Here is a 26388-nt window from a genome sequence, read left to right as displayed (position 1 = left end):
TTCTGAGTCACAGAGGTAGGTTTCAAACCCAAACCATACTCTTAAACTACTATTCTATACTGACTATATAAAGCTACTTGCACATATGAACAAAGATTATATGTAGAAGAACATTCATTGTAGCACTGTTTATAAGTAGATCAGAAACAAATGAAATATTCATCAACAGAGGACCAGTCAAATAAATTAGGATTCATCTATCTAGGTTTTTAAAGATCAAAGAGGCAGATCTATCTATCTATCTATCTATCTATCTATCCATCCATCCATCTATCTATCATTGATGACTCGATGCAGAGAATTATCTCTAAGACTGTTTCATACTGTTTTGTACTGTGAAAAAAACAAGAGAATGACAAATGCATATATGATTACACATGCATAGACTATCTCTGGAAGGCAACTAAAATTGGAAACAGTATTTGCTTCTGAAAGGGGTACTGGGGGAAAGGTTTAGGAGTGATAATACTTATTATGTAACTTTTTAGGCTGTTTAACTTTTGTATTTTTTACCTTGTGCTTATATTTTAAGAAAAAGAAATCTTTGAAGGTTTACTATGTGACAAATATGTTCAACAACAATGAATATCAAAACAGACTAAATACCTCCACCCATGCATGAGCTTATTATATTGGGAATGGGGGTGGGTGGGTGTCAAACATACATGTCAACAAACAAACAGATAATTCATTATAAAGAAAGCAGGGCCCTGGCTGGTTTTGCTCAGTGGATAGAGCATCGGCCTGAGGACTGAAGGGTCCCGGGTTCGATTCTGGTCAAGGGCACATGCCCGGGTGGTGGGCTCAGTCCCCAGTAGGGGTGGGGGTGGGGGTGGGGGTGGGAGGCAGCCTATCAATGATTCTCTCTCATTGTTGATGTTTCTATCTCTCTCCCTCTCACTTTTTCTCTGAAATCCATTTAAAAAAGAAAAGGAAAGGAAAAGAAAGCAGATAATGAGAGATAGTGCTAAGTTCTATGAAGGAAATAAACAAGATAGATCAGGTCACTGAGGGAAGCTACTTGAGATAAGGTGACCCTGGAAGGTCGTCAAGGAAGAAACATCTGGGCAGGAAGCTGAAGGATGAAAACAAGCCAGTCTGCAAGATTTGGAGAAGAGCAATCCAAGCAGAGGAAAAAACAATTACAAAGCCTCGGAAGCGCAGAAGGGCTGGGTATACTGGAGGAACTGGAGGAACAGAGACAAGATAGTGTGACTGGAATGTAGTGAGCTCAGGAGAGGAATGAATGAAACGAGGTTGAAGAGGTAGGCAGAGACAGAGTCCTGTAAGCCCCAGGTAAGGAGTTTGGATTTTATTGGAAGAATGAGAAGCCACTGAAAAAAATTTTTTTTAATATATCTTATTGATTTTTTTTTACAGAGAGGAAGGGAGAGGGACAGAGAGTTAGAAACATCGATGAGAGAGAAACATCGATCAGCTGCCTCCTGCACACTCCCCCACTGGGGATGTGCCCGCAACCAAGGTACATGCCCTTGACTGGAATCGAACCCGGGACCCTTCAGTCCCCAGGCCGATGCTCTATCCACTGAGCCAAACCGGTTAAGGCCCACTGAAAATTTTAAGGAAGAAAGTAACATGACCTGTTTATATTTAAAAGATCATCGGGACACTTGGTAGAGAATGGACTGCAGGGGAGAACAATGGAAGAAGGGAAGAGACCAGCTTGGATGCTGTAGTTCAGACAGAAGACAACAATGCTTTGGAATGGGGGAGGTAGAAGATATGGACAGAAGTAAACACATTCAACATATATTGTAGATGTAGAATGTGTAGAACCTGTTAGTGGATTAAATGTTAGGAGTGAAGGAGTGGTATCATCAATTTACAGAGATGGGAAGACTGAGAGGAACACATTTAGGTGTGTATGTGACAGGTTGCGGGGGAATCAAGAGCTCTGTTCTGGAGACACTATGGTAATTTTGAGATGTCTACTAGGCATCCCAGTGGACATCAAGTAGGCAGTTGGAAATAGGAGTCTGATACTCAGAGGAGATCTGGGTTATTAGCTCTCTTGACAGTTGACCTTTCTTTCCCTCCTTGCAACTCTCATCCCTTTTGTTTTTGTGACACCAAAATTTTCTGGCCTTTCTCCTATCTCCAGCAATTCTTCTTCCTCCCTTCCCTTAAAGTTGATATTCTGTACAGATCCCCTCTGGACCTGCTTTTCTACCATATGTTGTCTCTGGGCTGCTCATCCCAGAGACAATATATGGTTGAACATTTGAAGTAAAGAACTTCCAAATACACTTACATACTCTAATACATATGGTGACCCCCAAATCCATAACTTCAGTCCAGATTTCTCCCCTAGATCTTTATGTCTAACTGCATATAGGACATTGCTACCTGGCTGACCAAATACCTCAAACTTAATATACCCAAAACGGAATTAATCTTGCTTCTGTGACTGGTAGTACTACCCACTTAGCTGGTTAGTATTACTATTAAATTTTATTTCCCCCAGTGTACCTGAAGACCTTCCATACAAGAAGAAAAGCAAATATAAGATCATGGACTCATCACCCAGGAGCCCCAAACACTGGATCAATATTGTGCTGTGTGTTTTCTGTTTGTCCTTCCATGGCCACTCTTCACCCTTCTCCACCCATACTTTCTGTCATAGAGGCTGACACATCAAGTGGATCCTGTGGCCAATGGGGAGCCCTGGTAGAAGGTTAGAGGGAGAGGACAGTGATGTCCAAGTACTATTACTCTGGCTCTCTTCCTGCAAACTCCAATTCATTTAGATACAACATGATTATATTTCTGAAATGGAACCCAGGATGGATCTGGAACAGAATGGGGAAGTTGAGGGCAGTAAGATAGAAGTAATGAGACCGATGAAGAGACTTTTTGTTATAATAGTACATGTTGAGAAGTAATAAGGGCCATTAGGAATACACATTCTTTGAGGGTTGGCCTCAATGTTTTTATCTCCCTGTCCCCAATGTCTAGTAGTTCTCCCCAGTGTAGAATAAACTCAGCATTTATTATTTAAATAAGAAAGGAACATGTAAATAAGCAAAGAATAGGAGCCCAAGATTTACCTTGTATCCGTTATCTTCTTTGCGGTTGTGAGATGCTGTAATCATCACACCTGCAACTGCTTTGAGCTTCTGGACTGCATATGGCTGAAAAAACAGCAACAGCATAATTTCCTGGCTACTCATACATGTGACATTAGAATAACTAAATAACAGGAAAAGACATCAAGATATAAATAGCCTACAACCTCAACCATCAACTCTGGTTCATTGGGTGGGGCCCACTTCTAAAAGGTCAACAGTAACCACCTGTTAGGCTGAATGGCTTTCCCCCGCTAGTCTCATTTAACTTAGTCCTATGTTTTTTATTACTTTGTTCATTTAACAAACATTTAATGAGCATCTACTATATGCCAGACACTCCACTAGACTCTGGAGATATGAGTGATGAATATAATCGTAAAATGTTAGAGCTGGAAGTAAATTTAGAAATCACCTAATCCAAAAAATTTTACACTGAGGTTTATCCAACATTATACAATCATAAGGGAGGAGATTCAAGGGTAGAATATAGGTCTCTTGCCTTCCAATTTGAAAATCTGGAAAAAAAATTGGAAATCTGTATATATACTCTGTGGCCTCTATATCATATAAAGGTTAACTCACCATCTTTGTTGTCAAAGTTAATGCCTAGAGGTTCAGTTTCACTTTTTCTTTGTAGGATGTTCCCTCTACTCCTCTACCATTACATCCAACTTCTCTCCTCCTGGCCATGGAGGGATGGACACGTGGTCCAGTACTGACCAGAGGAACTTATCCCTTGATTTAATTCAGAAACTGGTTCATGACGCAAGCCTCTCTGGTGAAGGTACACAAGGAGGACTGCCTTTTAACTCAAGGTTATGTTGATAAAGGCTGTGAATCTGGGACTGCTAAAAATACCTTCCCTACCAGCTGAGCAAATCTACCTTCAATAGGAGAGGAAGGCCACACAGGGATTGATAGAATTGGGACTGGTAACCCAGTGGCAGAATCCTATAAAAATGTTCTAAATTTCTGGATCCTTCCTGGTTTCTGTAAATCATTAGAACTAATTATTTAACAACTCCTTCAATTCTTTGAGCCACTCAGTATATTTCCAGTAAATCACTAGTTACCATTTATAGAGATATTATCTCTTCCTCAAACATTTGGTAAAACTTGCCTATAAAATCACCTGGAGTTGGCATATTTAATTTGAAAAGATTTAAAAAATATATCAGTTTAATTTCTTTAGTGGTTAGACACTTATTAAGGTTTTCCATTTCTATTTATTTATTTATTTATTTGTTTGTTAATCCTCACCCGCGGATATTTTCTATTGATTTTTAGAAGAGTGGAAGGGAGGAGGAGAGACAGAGAGAGAGAAACATCAATGTGAGAGAGACACATTGATTGGTTGCCTCTCAAACGGTGCCTTGAGCACGGCCAGGGATGGAGCCTGCAATTGAGGTACGTGCTTTTGACTAGAGTAGAAACTCGAGACCCTTCGGTTCGCGAGCCAATGCTCTAACCACCGAGTAAAACTGGCTAGGGCCAGGTTTTCTATTTCTTAACAGTTTTGATGTATCAATTACTATAGGAAATTGGGAAATTCATCTAAGCTTTTACATTTATTTGCATTATGTTATTCAGAATATTGTGCTTTTCTTAATCTCTACTGTATTTATTATTTTTCTTGAGTACACTTAAAGGTTTGTCTATTTTATTAGTTTCTTCAGAGAGCCAACTTACTCTTTTGTTGGTACTCTTTTCTTTGTTTCCTATTTGATTTTCCTTATAGCTTTATTATTCCCTTCCTTTTACTTTATTTGGATTTATTCTGTTTTCATTCTAGAATAACAATAGCTTAGCTCATCATTTTTAATATTTTTTTCCTAATTTATTCACAGACTATACATTTGCCTTTAAGCAGGGCTTTAGTTATAGCCCATAATTTTTGCTACTTATTGTTGCTCAGTTTTAAATACAGGCAGTCCTTGCTTTGTACAGTTCCAATACACACAAATGTCTGGCACCATGCTTTAGGTAAATAATCCTAGTCTTCTCACAACATGTTTAAATTTCAGTTACTATGCTATATTAACTATAGCTTGCAAAAATGGATAACTGAAAGAAGGAACTAGCCAACAAAGATGAAAATGCAGCAAAAACACAAAAGTGATAATGGTGGAAATGAAATTTGAATGGAATGGCAATGGAATTATAGGAAAAAATAACTGGGAATGTTGATAACACTGCTGTCATTCAAAAGACTCTAGATCTACAACCAGAAGAGCCTAGTGAAGGCGAACATATGGATTGAAGTGAGAGCTATAGTTGTGATGAAAAGGATGAAGATGTCCCAGAGGAAGTGATACTGGCAAAAAAAAAAAAAAAGGAATTCTCAGAGAGAGTTCATAATATTGAAAGTACCAAGGATAAAATGTGGGAAGCTGATCCAAACTTAGGAGTGTGACAATTCACTAAGGCATAGAAAAGATGCTCATCATATTGTTAAGGGATATGACAAGAAGCAAGCACTGGTCATACTCTTAATAAGTTATTTTACAAAGGAATAAAACACTTTAGTCCTCAATATTTTAAATTACAGTTACTAAATAACAGATTTACTATTTTTTATTTTCCCTATACGTTTTTAAATCAGTTAACTGCCACGTGTCCAAAATGGAAACCATCCCCACACGCCACAGTATTTTGAATATACTGGAACATTACATTGTTTACAGATGTATTTGGTTTCTTTTCGCTGTTTTGTACCAATACTAGCAGAAGAGCACACCAAATGCCTTTCCACGTAGAGGTTTGCCGCTATAGACGCGCGCGGCGTGTGGGGAAGGTCCGCCGCTTGTGTCTATAGACGCTTATGGTGTACAAAGGGACCCAATAGTAAGGTTTACAAATGTTTTAATGTTTTGACAAAAAAATTTAAAGTAAGGGTTAAGAGTGTTTCTATGTTTTGACAAAAAATTAAAGTTTACAGAACAATTTTCCCCATTAATGATTTAGCTCGATTTCTATGGTTTTACAGTCCTGCGCCACCATGCAAAGCAAGGATTGCCTGTAATTTTTAATCTTCACTATGATATCTTCATAAAAGTGTTTTTAAAATTCCAACACTGGATTTCCCACTTCTAATCTTATTGCATTAGGGTCCAGGACTATAGTTTAATAAACAGTTCTCTGGTATTTGTTGAGATTTCCTATATGATCCTGCTTGATAAGAATGAACATCCTACCATCACTAAGTACAGGGTTTTTACAGAGAGAGAGAGAGAGAGAGAGAGAGAGAGAGAGAGAGAGAGAGAGATCAAACATACTAACAGTGTGTTCAAAGCTATCCTTAATTGTTTTTGCCTGTCTAATAAATCAATTTCTGAAAGAATAGTATTAAAATACTCCACCATGACTCTGGATTTGTCAGTTTGTTACAGATCAAATTCTTACTTGGTTTAGCACATGCTTGTTGAATGAAAATAAATTCAGAGCAACACTGTTTTCCTTTGATTCTTCTTTTGGCACCTCATATCACTTAATTGACAACTACATGCAGGACAAATATTTGAATCCTGGTTGACTTAAGAAATCTCTTCCAGAGCAGCAAACTGTAAGATTAATAACATAACACACTTACTACAAAAGGTGTAGGAACATATCTTGAAAAAAGGTACACAGGAACATCTTTAGCCAATAAGACTGCAGCAGTGAGTTTAGCAAGCCTAAAAAAAGAGAGAGAGAAAAAAGATTTCACTTAGTCTTACCATACTTTCTAGAAACCTAACTTCCATAATAAATGTTTCCTATTACAATTATTCTGAATATATGATATCCTAACATAACCAATTCCTATAATCACTGGTTATTTAAGCTTCATGCTCTAACTTAAAAAGGTTAAATAAATGAGATTTTTTTAAAGGAGCTTAACAATAAAGAGAATTGACATTTTAATTTATTTTTTCTCATTTATCTTTTGATGGCTCTTTTACTAAGAAATAAACCCCAAAAACGTAAAAATAACAGAGAAAAGTGAAATAAGAGACTCTAATAAACACAATATGCATAATTACCCCCTGAAAAAATAAGATATCATGATTATCTATGTGTAAAAATACCCTAAAACTATTCAAACGGGACTACAATGAGAAAATATAAGCTACCTCATTATTCCTACCCAGTGCCTTGGTCAAAATAGAAAATCATAAAATAAGCAAGATGCCGTTCTAAATACTAACTCTAAATATTTTTAAATGTTGCTCCTTTCTGTAAAAGCTAAAGCTTATCTTTGAAATGCCTCTATTTCAGCTCTAAAATAAATATTAGCATATGATCACATTTCTTATTGACAGTTTCCTCATTCAGATATCCTGCTACTGGTGGGAAAATTAAGGTGTTTTCCCCCCAATCCATATTAATCTCTGAAACAATGAACACTGTACCTCTGGCTGCTGCAGCTGCTAGTTACTTGCCCCCGGGTATCATACCCGACGACAACGCCTCTCTGCTTGAAGTCTGAGAAACATCTCTCCAGGTATTTGTACATCCCCTGAAGCAGATAAACACAAAACATTAGCTCCTGACTAATGCCTGCATTTTTCTACAATTTAAAATCTATTATTTTTATGGGCAGTGTGCAGTTTATGGGAATCTGGGAATCTGGCTCCTGCCTTTATGCCCCAAAGTGGAAACAATACTGTTCAATCCTCCAAGGTGAGATGTCAAACATTTATTTCCCGGAGTTCCAGAAACATTTAATACCACAAAAATTATCTTAATTTACTTAATTGTAAATATTAAACCCAATACGTTACATAAAACACGAAGGGGGAAAAATATGGGACATGCTAAAAATATTGTTAGAAGGGCCAAAAGAAATTGTTTCTTGCCTTAAGGCTTAGAGAACAAAATTTTGACCATTTTAGGCCTTTCTAAATCACAAGATGAAAGCTAATCAAAAGATTTCACCTATTTATGACACATTTTTAATCAACAACATAAACTTTCCTTAGAACATTTCTTAAAATGGCTTATCCCATTTGTAATTCCTTGGTCTTAAAATCTCACAGAAAAGAAAATCCTATAAACTAGGACTATTAACAGTCAAGGGTGACAAAAAAATGAAGTATTTAATATTGAAAACATCATGAAAATGCCTAAAACCATTTAACTATCTTATGAATGATTTGCTAACATTAACACTTTCATTTCTAAAAATAATCCTATATAATAAAAGGGTAATATGCAAATTGTCCCCTTGACCAAGAGTTCGACTGGAGTTTGACCAGGGGGCGGGGCTGGCCTGCCAACAGCCCTGGGGCCCCTCCCCTGAGCCGGCCCTGCCCCCGATTGGCCCTGATTGGGGTGGGCCGACTGGACCCCACCCATGCATGAATTCGTGTACCAGGCCTCTAGTATTTCATATTGTTACAAGTTCTTTAAAACTACTGGGGCCCCTCCCCCCAGCCGGCCCTGCCCCCGATTGGCCCTGATTGGGGTGAGCCAGCCGGACCCCACTCATGCATGAATTCGTGCACCAGGCCTCTAGTATTTCATATTGTAACAAGTTCTTTAAAACTACCTTCACAAATATTGCCACACTCAATCCTTACAACCCTGAAAAGAGAAATGCAGATATCATTTCTATTTTTGTCTATCTTTTAACATCTCTTCAAAAAGGAAGCAGAATAAGATTGATGCTCCATTTAATGACTTGCCCAAGGCCATTCATTCAACTAAAACTAAGTTATACACATTAATTAAAGACCTACCACATGGAAGGCACTGTTGTAACTATGTGGCAGCACCAAATGAGGCCCCAGTGACTTCTGGACTCTTCTTCCAGGGCTCTTTCAAGAATAATTATCCTGCCCATGATAGCTCACTGGTTGAGCATCGACTTATGAACCAGGAGGTCACGGTTCAATTCCTGGTTAGGGCACATGCTCAGGTCATGGGCTTGATCTCCAGTAGGGGGCATGCAGGAGGCAGCAGGTTGCTGATTCAATTCTGGGTCAGGGCACATGCCTGAGTTGCAGGCTCGATCCCTGGTAGGGGGCGTGCAGGAAGCAGCCAATCCGTGCTTTGCTCTCACATCAATGTTTCTCTCTCTCTCCATCTCTTTTCCTCTCTCTCTTTAAAAATCAATTTAAAAATCTTAAAAAAAGAATAATTATTCTTCCCAACTTACTTTCTGTGTGTGTGTGTGTGTGTGTGTGTGTGCACATGCACACCCAAATTGGCTAGTTTCACCCACTGATTTATTTCTAATGATCTATCCTAAAACCTCACAGAACCTCATATTATTCTATTATTCTCTGGTATAAAAATCCATTTTATCTTATCCCCATCTACCTAGATTCTGAAAAGGGCTAAGGCTGAAGAATCAGATTCCATCTGACTTTTCTACTTCACACTCAACTCTTGTAAAAATTTGCACTTTATCTATAGAAATTGTTTTTCAAACAGCTCCTCCACCCCATTTTGTTAAGTCAAGGGGTCTCCATTTACAATGAAAGCTTACGAGGAAACCCAATATATAAAAAAAGATTGAACTGAAGCATCTGTAGATGAGGAGATGGGGGTGGGGAGGTGGTATGTATGTTGTCTTCCCTTCATCCCCACCCCCTGCATTAGCCCTTGGCTTTAGAGCATTCCCTCGGAACAAGGCTAAAGATGATTTTCTGTTTGCCAGGGTCAATTAGAATTATGACTACTGAACATTTCTCTAATCCAGATCTATTTTTAGTATATGCCAAATCATTTTGGCCTTCAAGCAAGTATAGTTCCTTGAAGCAATGATAATGATTCACTGGAAAGAAAAGTAATTAGTTTCTTGTTTCCAAAATAAGTTGCATAAAATGGGGAGAAATAAAATAAATGGTATCATGTCATACACTGTCTTAAAGAACTCTCAAATGGATATGAAGAACCAAGGGAAATATTTTCAACTAAATTTTCCAAATACTCTGATTAACCTGTATCAATGGCCATATGCCAAAATGGGTAATCTAAATAGGAAATGTCAATATTCATTTGTTAGAAGAGCCAAAAGAAATTGTTTCTTGCCTTATAGCTCTAGAGAAAAGAATTTTGACCATTTTAAGCCTTGCTAAATCACAAGACAAAAGCTAACCAAAAGATTTCACCTATTTAAGACAAATGCAAAGTAACACTGTCAAGAAGGTTACAATGACAACCAAAATAACTCCTACTGAGAAATTTAGTCTTTGACCTTGAAGATACAGAAATGCCTTCTAAGATAAATCAAAGATCAGAATTTATTCTTTTTTTATTTACCTACAAGAGAGTATCTTCCTGGATATGAAGGTTTTGTTTTCTGTTTTGTTTTTTTTTTGTTTTTAGAAAGGCACTACCTAATTTATACGGTAAAAAACATCGAGTGATAAAAAGTGTACAGACTTACCTGTGTTGATTGTATTACTGTAAGGTCATTAATATAACAAAATCCTGCCCCCATAGCAGAACGAAGTCCTGCAGTTCCGAAAGTCATTCGGCAACAAAGACGATCCCGCAGTTCCTTATTCATTCCATTTCGTAACAGATTTTCAATTTGCTCTTTTGTTTTGGGATTCTATAAAAAAGAAGTATTAAAACTTAATCAGGATCACAAGCAGAGTCCTAATATGAAGCCTTTCTAAGGAGCCAATAAATACTATGTATAGTCCGACCAGCATGGCTCTGTGGTTGAGAGTCGACCTATGAACCAGGAGGTCACGGTTATTGAGTTGTATAAGTTTCTTATATATTTTGATATCAATCCCTTATCAAATATATAATTTGCAAATATATTCTCCCAGTCAGTAGGTTGCCTTTTTGTTTTGTTGAAGGTTTCCTTCACTGTGAAGAAACTTTTTAGTTTGACGTAGTCCCATTTGTTTATTTTTAAATTTTGTTTCCCTTACATGAGGGGACGTGTCCACAAAGATATTACTCTGACTGATGTTAGATAGTTTACTTGCTATGTTTTCTTGAGTTTTATGGTTTCAGGCCTTACCTTAAAGCAATTCCACTTCCGGGTATTTATCCAAAGAAAATGAGAAGACATTATTAAAAAATATATATATACTCCCCTATGTGCATTGCAGCAAAATCTACAATAGCCAAGATATGGAAGCAACTTATGTGTCTGTTGATAGATATATGGATAAAGAAGATGTAGTACATATACACAATGGAATATTACACAGCAATCAAAAAGAATGAAATCTTGCCATTTGTGACAACATGGAGGGATCTAGAGGGTATTGTGCTAAGTGAAATAAGCTGGCAGAGAAAGAAGTGGAATTGCACAAGCTGGCTCTGATCATCCTAGGGCAGTTCTCCAGAGAAGGATGCACATGTGTGAACTCATAGCAGTAGGACCTATAGTAGCTGGAAATGGACACAACCAACTAGTTAAACGGATCTCTGGGGGGATCTTAACAGGATCTTAGCACACATACACTGAATTTATATATAGTCCTTGTTTGTTAGATTTTATCTTATGTAACAAATGTTTAACTTTATTAGGCACTTTGCATCTGTTGAAATTGGTACATGATTTTTCTTCTTTAACCTGTCAAAGTTATGGATAACCTTGATTGATTTTTGAATATTATACCAACCTTGCATTCTGGTTTTGGTTTGATAAATTTATTTTTTATTTACTGGTATACAATCTTACATTGTTGTATTAGTTTCAGGTGTACAATATAGTGGTTTCAACATTTTTATACCTTATAATGTGGTCACTCCATTAATTCTAATACTCATCTGTCACCATGTAAACATATCACAATCTTATTGACTAAATTCCCCTTCCCTTTTTCACCCTTCTCTCCATCCCCTCCCTTCTGGTAACCATCCCTTTTGTCTCTGTTTCTGAATCTGTTTGTGCAGAACACATGAAGGTTATACACACCTTCCTCATGGCCAACAGCCAGTGACTGTTTGATGCAGGGTTATAACTCCATTATGCAATTAATACTCCGAAGGGCCAATGAATCAAGTTGAGATTCAATTTCACCTGAAACTAAATCATTGCTTAGTTCTTTACTTTCCCTATGCTGATTCCCTCATTCCCTTACAGGTTTCTCTTGAGAGCAGTCCTTTTATAAATCATTTACACAAGAATCCCCATCTCAGCTTCTAGGGCTTTCAGGTGTACAATATAGTGATTCAACATTTTTATATCTTATAATGTGATCACTCCACTAATTCTAATACTCATCTGTCACCATGTAAACTTATCACAATTTTATTGACTAAATTCCCCTTCCCTTTTTCACCCTTTTCCCCACCCTCTCCCTTCTGGTAACCATCCCTTTTGTCTCTGTTTCTGAATCTGTGCAGAACACATGAAGGTTATACACACCTTCCTCATGGCCAACAGCCAGTGACTGTTTGATGCAGGGTTATAACTCCATTATGCAATTAATACTCCGAAGGGCCAATGAATCAAGTTGAGATTCAATTTCACCTGAAACTAAATCATTGCTTAGTTCTTTACTTTCCCTATGCTGATTCCCTCATTCCCTTACAGGTTTCTCTTGAGAGCAGTCCTTTTATAAATCATTTACACAAGAATCCCCATCTCAGCTTCTAGGGCACTCAACCTAAGATACATATATGTAAATATACACAGTTGACCTTTGAACAATGCGGGGTTTAGGGTGCCCAACCATGTGCTATCAAATATCGGCATATAACTTTTGACACCTCAAAAACTACAGCCCCTTGGTATCTGTGGGGAATTGGTTCCAGCTGGTAACCATCCCTTTTGTCTCTGTTTCTGAATCTGTGCAGAACACATGAAGGTTATACACACCTTCCCCATGGCCAACAGCCAATGACTGTTTGGTGCAGGGTTATACTCTGAAGGGCCAACGAATCAAGTTGAGGTTCAATTTCACCTGAAACTAAATCATTGCTTATTTCTTTCCTTTCCCTATCCGTATTTCCTCACTCCCTTACAGGTTTCTCTTTAGAGCAGTCCTTTTATAAATAATTTACACAAGAATCCCCATCTCAGCTTCTAGGGAACTCAACCTAAGATACATATATGTAAATATACACAGTTGACCCTTGAACAATGCAGGGGTTTAGGGTGCCCAACCGTGTGCTATCAAATATCGGCATATAACTTTTGACACCTCAAAAACTACAGCCCCTTGGTATCTGTGGGGAATTGGTTCCAGGACCTCTACAGATACCAAAATCTATAGATGCTCAAGTCCCTCATATAAAATGGCACAGATCAATGCATACAGTTGGCCCTCTGCATTCATGAATTTCCAACTGCGGATAAAAAACCTGGGGATACAAAGGGCTCACTGCATATTTATTGAAAAAAAATATGCAGGTAAGTGGACCTGTGTCGTTCAAACCTGTATTGTTCAAGTGTCAAATGTATATACTTTTAAATTTTAGCACACAAGAAATAGAAAGGAACTTCCTGAATCTGGTAATGGCTAGCAGTCCTAGCTAAAGCTGTAAAGCAAGAAAAAGAGACAAAAAGTGCAAGAACTGCAAAAGAAACAAAACACGTATTTACAGATGAAATGGTTGAGCACATAAGCAATTCCAACAGTAAATAATTTTTAGAGTGAATGTTGTTGGATACCAGGTCAATATACAAAAGTCAATTGCATTTCTTTGTATCAACACACAGAAAAATCATTTTAAACCATCTGTTTCCTATATGGCCTTGTAAACTCCAACAATATCTGACCTTCCCACAGGTAACAACTGTAAACTCTAGACAAAATACAAAAACAAAGAAACCAAACCAAACCCACAAAGACCTGAAGGTACTGGAGAGTGGACAAATGCAAATGATTCTAAAAGGGAGTTGACACTTGGGACAAGGGACCAGTACAGGGTGAGTTTCCCATTTTTATGGCGTTTAACGTAAAGGCAGGTATTAATCTGAACCATGCACAGTGGCTAAAACACCAGTGAAACTTCTACAGTCCTTGTGGCCTGCAGAACCAGAGCACAGAGTTCAGGGTAACCACAGGGATATATGTCCGGAAAGGAGAGAGTTGGAGGCGGAGAACACGACATTCTGTACATGGACTCTGCCCAACTCTCTGAGTGACTCCTGTGCTATGTATGTGAGAGAGACTTCAGCTAAGGATAAAAGAGTAAATCAAGATTTGAGCAGCCTCTCAAGAAACAGTTTGTAGTTAGTGTTCAACCAAGTTAACTACCTGTTAAAACACACAAAATCAAACACTCAATACTTAAAAGGTGCTTGAATTCTCAGTGCTTTATAAAACAGGTTCTTTCCCCCCCCCCCAACGGCATGAAAATTACAAAAATAAATACACATTGGTGTGAGTTGTACTGTAGTACTATAGTATAATAACTCTCTTACTGTTAAGTTTTTCTTTATAATTATGTAAAAGTTCCTTGGTATTTGGGGAGAAGATGTTTAAGTCATTTATTTTATGTATGAATCTAATTTTACAGAAATCACAAATAAAAATTATTTTTGTAAAGTATGACATTTCTACTTAGATGAATATCTTAGTCTGTATTTAATGTTATTTTATTGTTGACTTTCATTCTATTAATATAGCTTCTGAAAATCTTGTACTAGTGTACTGTTTAGAGATAAGTTAATAGTATCCACATTTTCAAAAGTTATATACTAAGTATTTATATATTACTAGTTTTGTTGGCGGTTAATTTGCATATCTCGCTGATTAGCCTATGGTAGGTGTAGTGAAGGTACGGTCAATTACCATGTTTGTCCTAATATCAACTCTCTTACTGTTAAGTTTTTCTTTATAATTATGTAAAAGTTCCTTGGTATTTGGGGAGAAGATGTTTAAGTCATTTATTTTATGTATGAATCTAATTTTACAGAAATCACAAATAAATATTATTTTTATAAAGTATGACATTTCTACTTAGATGAATATCTTAGTCTGTATTTAATGTTATTTTATTGTTGACTTTCATTCTATTAATATAGCTTCTGAAAATCTTGTACTAGTGTACTGTTTAGAGATAAGTTAATAGTATCCACATTTTCAAAAGTTATATACTAAGTATTTATATATTACTAGTGGCCTGGTGCACGGATTCGTGTACATTGAAAGGAAATTAATTAGAAGAAAGATTCATGCAATAATTACGCTACTGCAAAAATTACATGTCAAAATAGTATATATAGAATAGTATTATAAAATTAAAATACAAAATATTTTAATATCATTATTCACCCTTTTTCTATAATAGAAGTGTCAGAGATGAAAGAAAATTAGCAAAATGTATATGAAAATAACATATAAATTGATTAGTAATAACATGATATAAAAACAACAGACATGATATAAAAATAACAAAAACATGACGTAAAAACAACATTGATAAAAACAATGATTGAAAAATTGATTAATAAACAAAAACATGATATAACAACAAAGTGCCAATAGTTGGTTTTCAGATACATACATTGCGTGCGATTGGCGCCAGCGAGAGCTTTATATGTATCACCCATGTGTTGAGTCAACATTTATTTTTAAATTGCCAGTGCACGTCATATGTACCGGCTGGTCGTTCGGTAGGATGGTCAGACAGACGGATGGTCGGTCACTTAGCCTTTTATATATATACTAGAGGCCTGTTGCACGAAAAGATTCGTGCAATAGGCCTTCCCTTCCCCTGGCTGCTGGCACTGGTTTTCCTCCGGCACCCGGGACCCAGGCCTTCGCTCTGGCCGGAGCCGCCTTCAGTCTTCGCTGCCCCGGCTGGAGCCGCCTTCAAGCCTTTGCTGCCTCGGCCGGAGCCGCCTTCAGTCTTCGCTCTGGTGCTTCATGCCTACATATGCAAATTAACCGCCATCTTTGTTGGCGGTTAATTTGCATATCTCGCTGATTATATGGTAGGTGTAGTGAAGGTACGGTCAATTACCATGTTTGTCCATTATTATATAGGATTGATAAGATATATAATACTTTACTTTTGTTGAGTGTTTTCAGGCATTGAAATCATTTTGACTGTGATTTTTTTTAAAGGAGCTATTTAACTCCCAGGGTTATCTTCATTTGATTAAGTGAAAAACAAAACGATTTTTTAACCAAACAGGAAATTTAGATAATTTTTCTAAAATTTATCTAAAATTCCTAGATATGCCTTGGTTACTTTGGGGAAAGGAGAAAAGGGGGACAATGGGGTCAGGAAGTGAGTATGGGAAATTAAACTGAAGCTGTAATTTGCTTATTTCTTTAAAAAGGAGATCTGATTCAAATTTAGCAAAATTTTATGATTTAACAAAATGGGAACTGTTTATCATTCTCTGTATTTTTAAAAAGAAAGAAATCAATTTATTAATAAGTCCCATTACTTCTTCCTTAGTTTTCTTAAAAGGCTCTATAAGTATCCTAATGTAAAACTTTGATATCCATATTTCTAGAAGAGTCTCTAGGCTACCCTCCACAACTCCAATCCATCCTATCCTAATTACATACTGCAGCCAGATTAATCATCCAAGAACCAACAATAGTGTCCAATGCCAGTTACACCAAATGTAAAGGTTAGGAAGGGTGGGACCAGATCCTAAAGGGCAGAAAAGTCTAAACCACTTTTGTTGTTTTTAATATCACCCAAGGATATTTTTTCCATTAATTTTGAGAGAGAGTGGGAGAGGGAAGTGGAAGGAAGGGAGGGGAGAGGGGAAGGGGGAGGGAGATATGAGAGAGACACATCGATTGATTGCCTCCCACGTGTGCCCAGACCAGGCAATCCAGGAACCTACTTTGTCCAGGAATTGAACCCTTGACATTAGGTGCACAGACCAATGCTATAACCATTTAGCAGCACTGGTCAGGGCTCAAACCCATTTTAGATTCTAATACTTTCTTCATTTCTCCGAGCCTGAGTTTGTGTATAGGTTAAAAAATGGGAATAACTACCTCAAACAATCCTTGGGAGTTAAGATTAAAAGAGATTTTTTAACATGGAAGCATTTAGTACTATGTCTGGCATATGATCACTCAAAAAACACTAGTTTTCTATCATCTATTCTTAACCACCTCAGCAGTTCAAAAACATGTGCTATATTTTAGTTTTTTAAAATCTCTTCATTGTTCTTAAATGCCCCGTTCAGTCTCGTTTCCCTGATCAGTTTCATTTTCCATTTTTTTATTTCTCCCACCTTAAGTTTTCTGCCTCTATATCCATAGTCTATTCCTATCCTACTTATCCATCAAGCTCAAATTCTACTTTTTACATAAGGTCTTCCTGACTGAATTCCTATTGCTCTTAAGAACTCAGTAAGACAGGGATGTGCTCGCAACCAAGGTACATGCCCTTGACTGGAATCGAACCTGGGACCCTTCAGTCTGCAGGCCGACACTCTATCCACTGAGCCAAACCGGTTAGGGCACGCTTTATCTCTTTTTATTATATATACTAGAGGCCCGGTGCACAAAATTCGTGCACTCGTGGGGTGGGTCCCTCAACCCAGCCTGTGCCCTCTCACAGTCTGGGAGCCCTCAGGGGATGTCCGACTGCCAGGCCTAAGCCGGCAGTAGGACATCCTTAGCACTGCCATGGAGGTGGGAGAGGGTCCCACCACCATTGCTGCACTTGCCAGCCGTGAGCCCAGCTCAGGGCTTCTGGCTGAGCCTCACTCCCCCTGTGGAAGCGCACTGGCCACCAGGGGGCAGCTCCTACATTGAGCATCTGTCCCCTGGTGGTCAGTGTGCGTCATGCGACCAGTCGTTCCGCCATTTGGTCAATTTGCATATTACCCTTTTATTATATAGGAGGATATGGTATTAAATTGTATGTGATGCTCTATAACTTGCTTATTTAATTGGATATCCTTTCAATACATGTAGTATCTATGCTAATCTTTTCAACTACTGCAGAGCGTTCCAGTTTATTTATCCTTTGCCCTATTGGTGGGCATTTATGTTTTCTCTAATTTTTATTTGCATAAATAATAAAATATTTCAGAGGGAAAATTACATGAGAACATTCTGACGCAGACACCACAAAATAAAACTACTACTTATACTGAGTTTATTGAAGAGATTTTCTAATAAGATTTTGGTTAGCTGAAAACGGAAATGCCTTTGAATGTAAGAAGCACAGTATTTTTCATTTACACTATAATTTTCATACTCTCTTGGGCACTGAATATGACAATATTCATAGCTTTTTTGGTAAGAGACAGTGCTCACTAAATTATTTGTTGTGGAAGATCTCAAGCAGGATTGGATACACTACTGCCTGTCTATTCTTTCCACCAGCATTAATCATTTTCTCCATTAACTCCCAACACCAGAGGGCAGCAGCCTCAGTACTAATTAACAATAATGCAGAGAGCAATTTCGTGAAAATACACTCCTTTAGTAAAATCTGCACTAAGTTACTATTCAACCTTTTATTTGGGTGGGAGGGGGGGATATTTCTTAAAAACAAATAGAACAGACATATAAAGTAGGTAAAAAACAATTCAAATAAGCAAATAATGTTGGTTTTCTTTACATAACTTGACCTCGGTTAGTCACTGACATCCACAGATTTTTCTGGAAAGCTGGTATGGGTTTTCTCTGTTTCTGTATATATAGGCATGTTTTCTGCCAGTCTGTTCCTAAGTAGAATGGCCAATTAGTAGCTCTGTGTTTGTGAGCTGGGCTTATTGTTCTGCAGACTTTGTTAGCACTAATTACATTATGTAAACTTTCAGAAGAATAATGAAAACTGATGGCATAATGAAATTTAGGAGGGGTACAGAATAGTGCGAGTGAGCTCCCATTTTTTTCATAGCATGTATTTGACAGATGATATCTAAAATAAATCAAGGGATGGTGGTACTAGCACATTATTTAGTCTTTTGATGGTAACCATGAGAATAACTAAAAACAAAGCTGAAAATGGCTTTTAAAGGGCAAATTGCAGATTCGAAGAGGCAGTTAAAAACAGTACTTCCCATTATAATCCCTCTTATACTATTTTAATCATACGCATGTATTTCTTTGAAATAAATACAAATAAATTAAAAAGAAAATGGTAGAAACTGAGGAAAATGTAAAAAAAATTGGAAATAAAAAAGAAAAATAAATTTATTTTTAAAAAGAGAAATAAATCCAAACTCTTATTTGTATGTACTAAATTTCTTGGACAGAAGGAGAATGTTGTTGCCAAGGAGACCAAAGCAACTGTTGAGCAGCAAATATAGCTCTTTAAAAAAAATTTCATGATAATGTATTCTACTTAATATTACATCCTATTCCAGCTTTTAAAAAGGACAAAATGGTTTTAATGCGGTCCCTCAAACATGGTGATGATGTCACTAACATTTGCTAAGTATTCAGATTATAAGGTCTAGTACAGGATAAGGAAATTAGAGTAAAGGTCAAATGACCTGGGTTCTAGTCTCAATTCTACTACTTAAAAGCCATATGTCCTTGAGCAAGCCATTTTCCTTTTCTGAAATGAAGTTTCTTTACTTGTAAAAATGGGATAACCACTCCCTAGCCTGCCCACCACTCAAGGTTGCTGTGAATATAAAAAAAAAAATATTAGGTTATTTTACAAAGTTTGAAACACTATACAAATAAATTCAAGTGATAAGTACTAATATTTCCCAAGATTGATAAAGCCATATGTATTCTGTACTTTTCATTGATTAAATGCCAAATTAAGTAAATTATTATAAAAATGTGAACAAAAAAATATAATATAAACTGTTATTGTAAAAATTGGATTGAACTAAGTGGCAGATCCAAGCTCTGGTCCAGGCTCTACCACAACTGGCTAATTTCCACAGTTTCCTTGGGTCCCTACACAGTGAAATTGGACTAGACCACCTTGAAGTAGAGGTGCTCCATGGTATACTTTCCATCACAAGATGACTTAAAAGGGAATTCATTCACCATTTTTTAAAATCTGGGCTACATTTTGTTTGAAAAAAATATCACTGCTAGATGTCCAAAAGTCACTGGCATCGATAACCGTCTTTTTATTTCTATTTTCAGGCATTTCATAACCTTATCTAAGCTAATCTATCTTTACCTTTTCATTCTACTCTTTCTCAACAAAGACCTACAGTGAGATCAGAGTGTTCTACTCACTATTTTTCAAAATGCCATGGCACAAAACACCAAGGGTCAGATCCTGGACTACGATAGATTTACCAATAGAATGCCCCCACTGAAACTATACGGGATACCTGATTGCCCGATAAACCCCCTGTGTCGAACTATTTTCTTTTTAACACTCACACACACTTTTATTTATTCAAGGCCACTAAAGACAATTCACAGTTGACTCTAGAACATATGGGTCTTAGGGACACTAGCCCCTTTAAACTCCCTGCAATCAAAAACCCACTTTTGACTCCCCCAAAACTTAATTACTAATAGCCTACTGTTGACCAGAAGCCTTACTGATAACAGTCACATATTTTGTATGTTACATGTATTACATACTGTATTCTTATAACAAAGTAAGCTAGAGAAAAGAAAATGTTAAGAAAAGCATAAAGAAGAGAAAATACATTTACAGTATTATATTTACTTTTTTAAAAATCTGCATATAAGTGAACCTGCGGAGTTGAAACCTGTGTTGTAAAGGCTTTCTATGACCTGGTCTCTACATGCCTCCTCAACAGTTTCTGTTTGTATCCTAAGCTACAGCAGAAACAAATGTTCTAAGTACACACACATAAGGATAACATTCATCTGTAATTTAGTTTTCCCTGCTGAAGACACACATTAAAGTTTCCATCTCTGCTTGGAATAGTCTTCCTCTCCATGTTAAAAAGTCTAAATTTTAATTAATTCGGAAAGTTAGCAGAAACAACACGTTTTTCATGAAGACTTTTCAAAGTACACTAGCAATTGTGGTGACTTAGGCAAGTAGCAAATTGCCCTCTGATCAGTTTATAAATTGTGTGCTTCACTTAGAGCAGTGGTTCTCAACCTTGGCTGCACATTAGAATCACCTGGGAATCTTTTTAAAATCCTGATTCCTGGGCCTCATCCTCCGGAAATTCTGTTGTTTTTTTGTTACTAATGTTGTGGCCCCACCCCATAACAAAGAAACAGAATTTCCAGAGGATGAGGCCCAGAAATCAGGATTTTAAAAAGATTCCCAAGTGATTCTAATGTACAGCCAAGGTTGAGAACCACTGACTTAGAGTCATTAGAATCAGTGGCATTTGGTAGGTTCCTTCTTTCAATAACTAGGTAATAATCAGGTATTAAACTCAGTTTCTCTATGCTCAAAGACTACATATGCTGTCAACATGTAGTGTGATAAATGCTGTAAGTCTGGCCTATTATTTTGTATTTTAGCACTCGACATTTCAGTGCCCAGGGATACAGCCTAGCTTACCTACACTCTCAATCTACAATATACACCTTTATTTACCAATTAAAAGTATTTCCTCTCATTAAGAGGACTAATTAATCTTTATTATTTGTATTAAGTAATTATCAAAATTATTTAAATCTGTTCCTCCGTGAAGGGCACCTGTTACTTACTCCCTGTATTATATTTGTGAGCTTTTGTTTTATCTTCCCTTCTACATTCTTTAAAGATATGATCCATATCTATTCCATCTTTGTATTTCCCACAGGTTTTCAAACAGTGCCTTGTATATAGACGGCACTTAAAGTATAAGTTAAGGTTTTCTTTCCCACTTTCAGTGAAGGCTGGCTCTCCGCATTCTGCTGTAGCTTAGGATATTTTCTTCTAAAAGCCTTCCCTGACTATCCCAGTCCACAGGTCACTCTTACTTTTGAAATCCCAAAAGAGCTGTCTGTAAACCATTTAATTGCCACTAAAACTACTCAGCATTATCTTTTCATGTTTATATGTATTTTATAATCTTTTTATATTTCAGTACATTCCAACACTATCTAGGCACAGCATAGACAATCAATCTTTTAAAAACATGAATCAAGAGATTCATTAAGGGCCTAGCCGGTTTGGCTCAGTGGACAGAGCATTGGCCTGTGTCTGTAAACCATTTAATTGCCACTAAAACTACTCAGCATTATCTTTTCATGTTTATATGTATTTTATAATCTTTTTATATTTCAGTACATTCCAACACTATCTAGGCACAGCATAGACAATCAATCTTTTAAAAACATGAATCAAGAGATTCATTAAGGGCCTAGCCGGTTTGGCTCAGTGGACAGAGCATTGGCCTGTGGACCAAAGGGTCCCAGGTTCAATTCCGATCAAGGGCACATGCCCGGGTTGCAGGCTTGATCCCCAGAGGAGGCATGCAGGAGGCAGCCGATCAATGATTCTCTCCTATCATTGATGTTTCTATCTCTCTCTCCCTCTCCCTTCTCTCTGAAATCAATAAAAATACATTTTAAAAAGAGAGAGAGAGAGATTCATTAAGAAGAGTATACGCAAAACTGGCACCTAAAGAGAACAAAAGATCTCATCCATGGCAATGAAAAACAAACTCCTATTGTTGAAGGGCCAAAGGCTTTGACACACATCATAGTTACTAGTAAATTAAATTGTGTTAGAATTCTACAAGAGTCTCTGAATTTCATAAATCTTCCTTTCACTTTAGGGAGACATACGTGCAACCACATGCATTTACTGACAATACCAATGAAAGCAAATGACTTTAAACAAAAACAAATAACTATATTAAACAGATAGGGATAACATTCTTTTGTAATTTAGTTAATTTTCTCTGCTGAAGACATTTATATAGTTTGCAATATATATCATTTTACTGTATGCTAAGCCTTAGTTCTTTTATTTCTATTAGGTTCCCTCCTCCCTAATGGACTAAAAGCAGAAAAGCAACCTTTGAATCTTCACTTCTTTTGTATCCTTCCACAGTGAGGAACTATATTATAGAAGGCATTTTATAAATACTGCTAAAGGCACATCTTTATGTTAATTAATGGGATATCACAGATCTGGTACACCTGAATATATATATATCTATAATCTCCAAATCCTACAATAAGAGAGGTGGTTCTCTAATTTCAATCAAAACACTCTAGAGCAGTGATTCTCAACCTTTTCATCCCATGGCAAACAAACTAATTACTGAAATTCTGCAGCACACCAAAAAATATACGATCTGACAAAAAAAAGGTATGATTTTGATTCAGTCACACTGGACAGCTATTGTTATGTTGGCTGTTGTCATTTTTTAATTTGACAATCTAAGGGAAAAGAGGTCAGTGCCCCTGACTAGTCAGGTATTGCATGTTTTAAAAATTCTTGCGGCACACCGGTTAAAAGTTGCTGCTCTTGACTCTTGCTACTCAAAGTGTGGTTCAAAGACCAGCAGCCCTGATGTCACCTGGGAGCTCATTCTGAGGCTGAATCCTCAAGCCCTACTGGAGGCTTTCTAAATCAGAATCTGGTGATCTGTAAGCACTTCAAGGCTTGAGAAGCACTGGCTTAGACTCCAGGGGAAGAATGAGAATGTCCAAGATGCATATGATCAAGTAATGCTAACTACCACGTGACTGCTTATTTGTTAGTCTTCCTTATCTGTTAACTGAGGCTTTTTGAGGGCAAGAACCCTTTCCTTTCTTCCTCACCAATAGTATCCCCTGGGCTGACAAGCCCTGAAACATTATCCAGTGCTCAATAAAATCTCTTGTGTTGTTGGCTTTTTAAAATCCTCACCTGAGGATATATTTTCATTGATTTTACAGTGGGGAGGGAGGGAAGAAGGGATGGAGGGAAAAAAGAGAGAGAGAGAGAGAGAGAGAGAGAGAGAGAGAGAGAGAGAGATGCTAGAGATGGGGAATCCGACCAACAACCTAGGTATGTGCCCTGACTGGGAATGAACCTTCAGGTGGATGCTCCAACCAATGGAGCCACCTGGCCAGGGCTCAATAAATATTTTTTTTTGCGGAATGCATGAATGACTGAACAACTGAAAATAAAACTTTTTCATAAAGCTAACCTTTTAGGAAATTATTTGTACAACATGATTTCACACACTACCAGACTAATTATTTAATTCAGTATTATTAATTCCACTTTGAATGTTGCTTCTCGATGTCAACAGATGCATTGAATGTGTTCGACAAAGCAAAAGCTTGGATCATCTTCCTTTGTTGGAGCCACCAGGGACCTTTTTTTTTTTTTTTACAAGTGAGATAGCTACGTTTTAATTCTGCTCTCTCAGATCCATCCCACAAGAATGCATAAGATGAAATCACCGCAAAACTTGGCGGGGGTGGGGAGAATAGAGGAGGAATGGGTAACACCAAAACAATTCTGTATCAAAGCATCATATAAAACCTGGAGTCAGGTATTGCATGTTTTAAAAATTCTTGCGGCACACCGGTTAAAAGTTGCTGCTCTTGACTCTTGCTACTCAAAGTGTGGTTCAAAGACCAGCAGCCCTGATGTCACCTGGGAGCTCATTCTGAGGCTGAATCCTCAAGCCCTACTGGAGGCTTTCTAAATCAGAATCTGGTGATCTGTAAGCACTTCAAGGCTTGAGAAGCACTGCTTTAGACTCCAGGGGAAGAATGAGAATGTCCAAGATGCATATGATCAACTATCACGTGACTGCTTATTTGTTAGTCTTCCTTATCTGTTAACTGAGGCTTTTTGAGGGCAAGAACCCTTTCCTTTCTTCCTCACCAATAGTATCCCCTGGGCTGACAAGCCCTGAAACATTATCCAGTGCTCAATAAAATCTCTTGTGTTGTTGGCTTTTTAAAATCCTCACCTGAGGATATATTTTCATTGATTTTACAGTGGGGAGGGAGGGAAGAAGGGATGGAGGGAAAGAGGAAAGAGAGAGAGAGAGAGAGAGAGAGAGAGAGAGAGAGAGAGAGAGATGCTAGAGATGGGGAATCCGACCAACAACCTAGGTATGTGCCCTGCCTGGGAATGAACCTTCAGGAGGATGCTCCAACCAATGGAGCCACCTGGCCAGGGCTCAATAAATATTTCTTTTGCTGAATGCATGAATGACTGAACAACTGAAAATAAAACTTTTTCATAAAGCTAATCTTTTAGGAAATTATTTGTACAACATGATTTCACACACTACCAGACTAATTATTTAATTCAGTATTATTAATTCCACTTTGAATGTTGCTTCTCGATGTCAACAGATGCATTGAATGTGTTCGACAAAGCAAAAGCTTGGATCATCTTCCTTTGTTGGAGCCACCAGGGACCTTTTTTTTACGAGTGAGATAGCTACGTTTTAATTCTGCTCTCACAGATCCATCCCACAAGAATGCATAAGATGAAATCACCGCAAAACTTGGCGGGGGTGGGGGGAATAGAGGAGAAATGGGTAACACAAAAACAATTCTGTATCAAAGCATCATATAAAACCTGGAAAACATGATTTTTTTAAAAACAGGATACTTCCAGGAAATAATTCCCGGCAAGGGAAAGAAGGAGGTAAGAGAACTCTTACCTTTCTCAAGAGCAAAAGGTGATACTAAATACCAGGGAGTGATAAAAGATCAGCGACTACCTAGCGACGGAAGGTGGAAACACAGCAGACCAGAACTAACGCGGATAGCGGTTAGAAACGTCCAAGAAGGGTGACAAAAACCACTTTCAGGTTTAGAGAAGGAAATCAAGGGAAAGGAAAGCTCTAGGACGGATACAACTGACGACGATGATGATTCATTATTATTAACATGAGTTATTATTATTGAGAGAGAAACGACATGCACTTGAAGGGAGGGGGTGGAAGGAAGAAAGGGAGGTTGCGATTGCGCTCACTGTAAAAGGAAGCGACGACAGGCGCCCCTGCCCAGCCCAGACGGTCCCGGGGAGCCGGCCCAGGCATAGGTGGGTGGCAACGCCCGGCTCCGCGGCTCCCTCCCGGTGGCCTGAGCCATCGCCTCTGCAGCTGCCGAGCACCAGGTGGGGACAAGCAGCAGCAGACGGTGTGCGGGAGGGCGTGCGGGAAGCAGGGGAGGATGCCGGCTGCCCAGGTACCCACCTTATCCCAGCGGAGCCACTGCCCGATGGCCGTGTCTAGCTGAGGGTCCCCGGTGCGGTAGGGGGCGTGGAGCAGGTTGGAGTTCAGGTCCCCCGCTGCGTTCTCAGCCATGGCTGGCAGGCTGGGGTGCGCGGATCAGGGGGGCCGATGAAGTCGCCTCGTTGGGGGAGCCGGAGGTGCGCTCACCAGGGTCCCAACGCCCCCTCCTCACTGAAGGGCATCGGAGACCAACGGCAGGATGTTTGCACCAGCTGCTGCCGCAGCTTTGAGACGCAGGAGAGAGGAGGCTGCGGCCGCCCGCGCTTCACCACACCAGCTCCCCGTCTCCCTCTGGGCGAACCGACAGAGGCGGTCGCGCCGGGAGAGAACAACAACAGTCCCCGATGTCTGGGTTTTGGCCAC

The 26388-nt window shown here is 38.2% G+C and overlaps 1 protein-coding gene across 1 annotated transcript in view; it reads right to left on the bottom strand.

Moving 5' to 3' along the window:
- Positions 1-26382, bottom strand: part of PGM2L1 (phosphoglucomutase 2-like 1) — a 40736-nt gene extending 14354 nt beyond the window's left edge. The window contains exons 1-5 of the mRNA XM_014540368.1: positions 25987-26382; positions 10465-10632; positions 7481-7587; positions 6679-6763; positions 3015-3152 (exon numbers count right to left, since the gene is read on the bottom strand). Of these exons, the coding sequence (XP_014395854.1) occupies positions 3015-3152; positions 6679-6763; positions 7481-7587; positions 10465-10632; positions 25987-26097 (609 nt within the window). The 5' untranslated portion in view covers positions 26098-26382. The remainder of the gene's footprint in view (positions 1-3014; positions 3153-6678; positions 6764-7480; positions 7588-10464; positions 10633-25986) is intronic.
- Positions 26383-26388: the final 6 nt, after the last annotated feature.

This window comes from Myotis brandtii, unplaced genomic scaffold (assembly GCF_000412655.1).
Source record: "Myotis brandtii unplaced genomic scaffold, ASM41265v1 scaffold244, whole genome shotgun sequence".
NCBI classification, from domain to species: Eukaryota; Metazoa; Chordata; class Mammalia; order Chiroptera; family Vespertilionidae; genus Myotis; species Myotis brandtii.
This window is presented reverse-complemented; position numbering and strand designations above follow the sequence as displayed.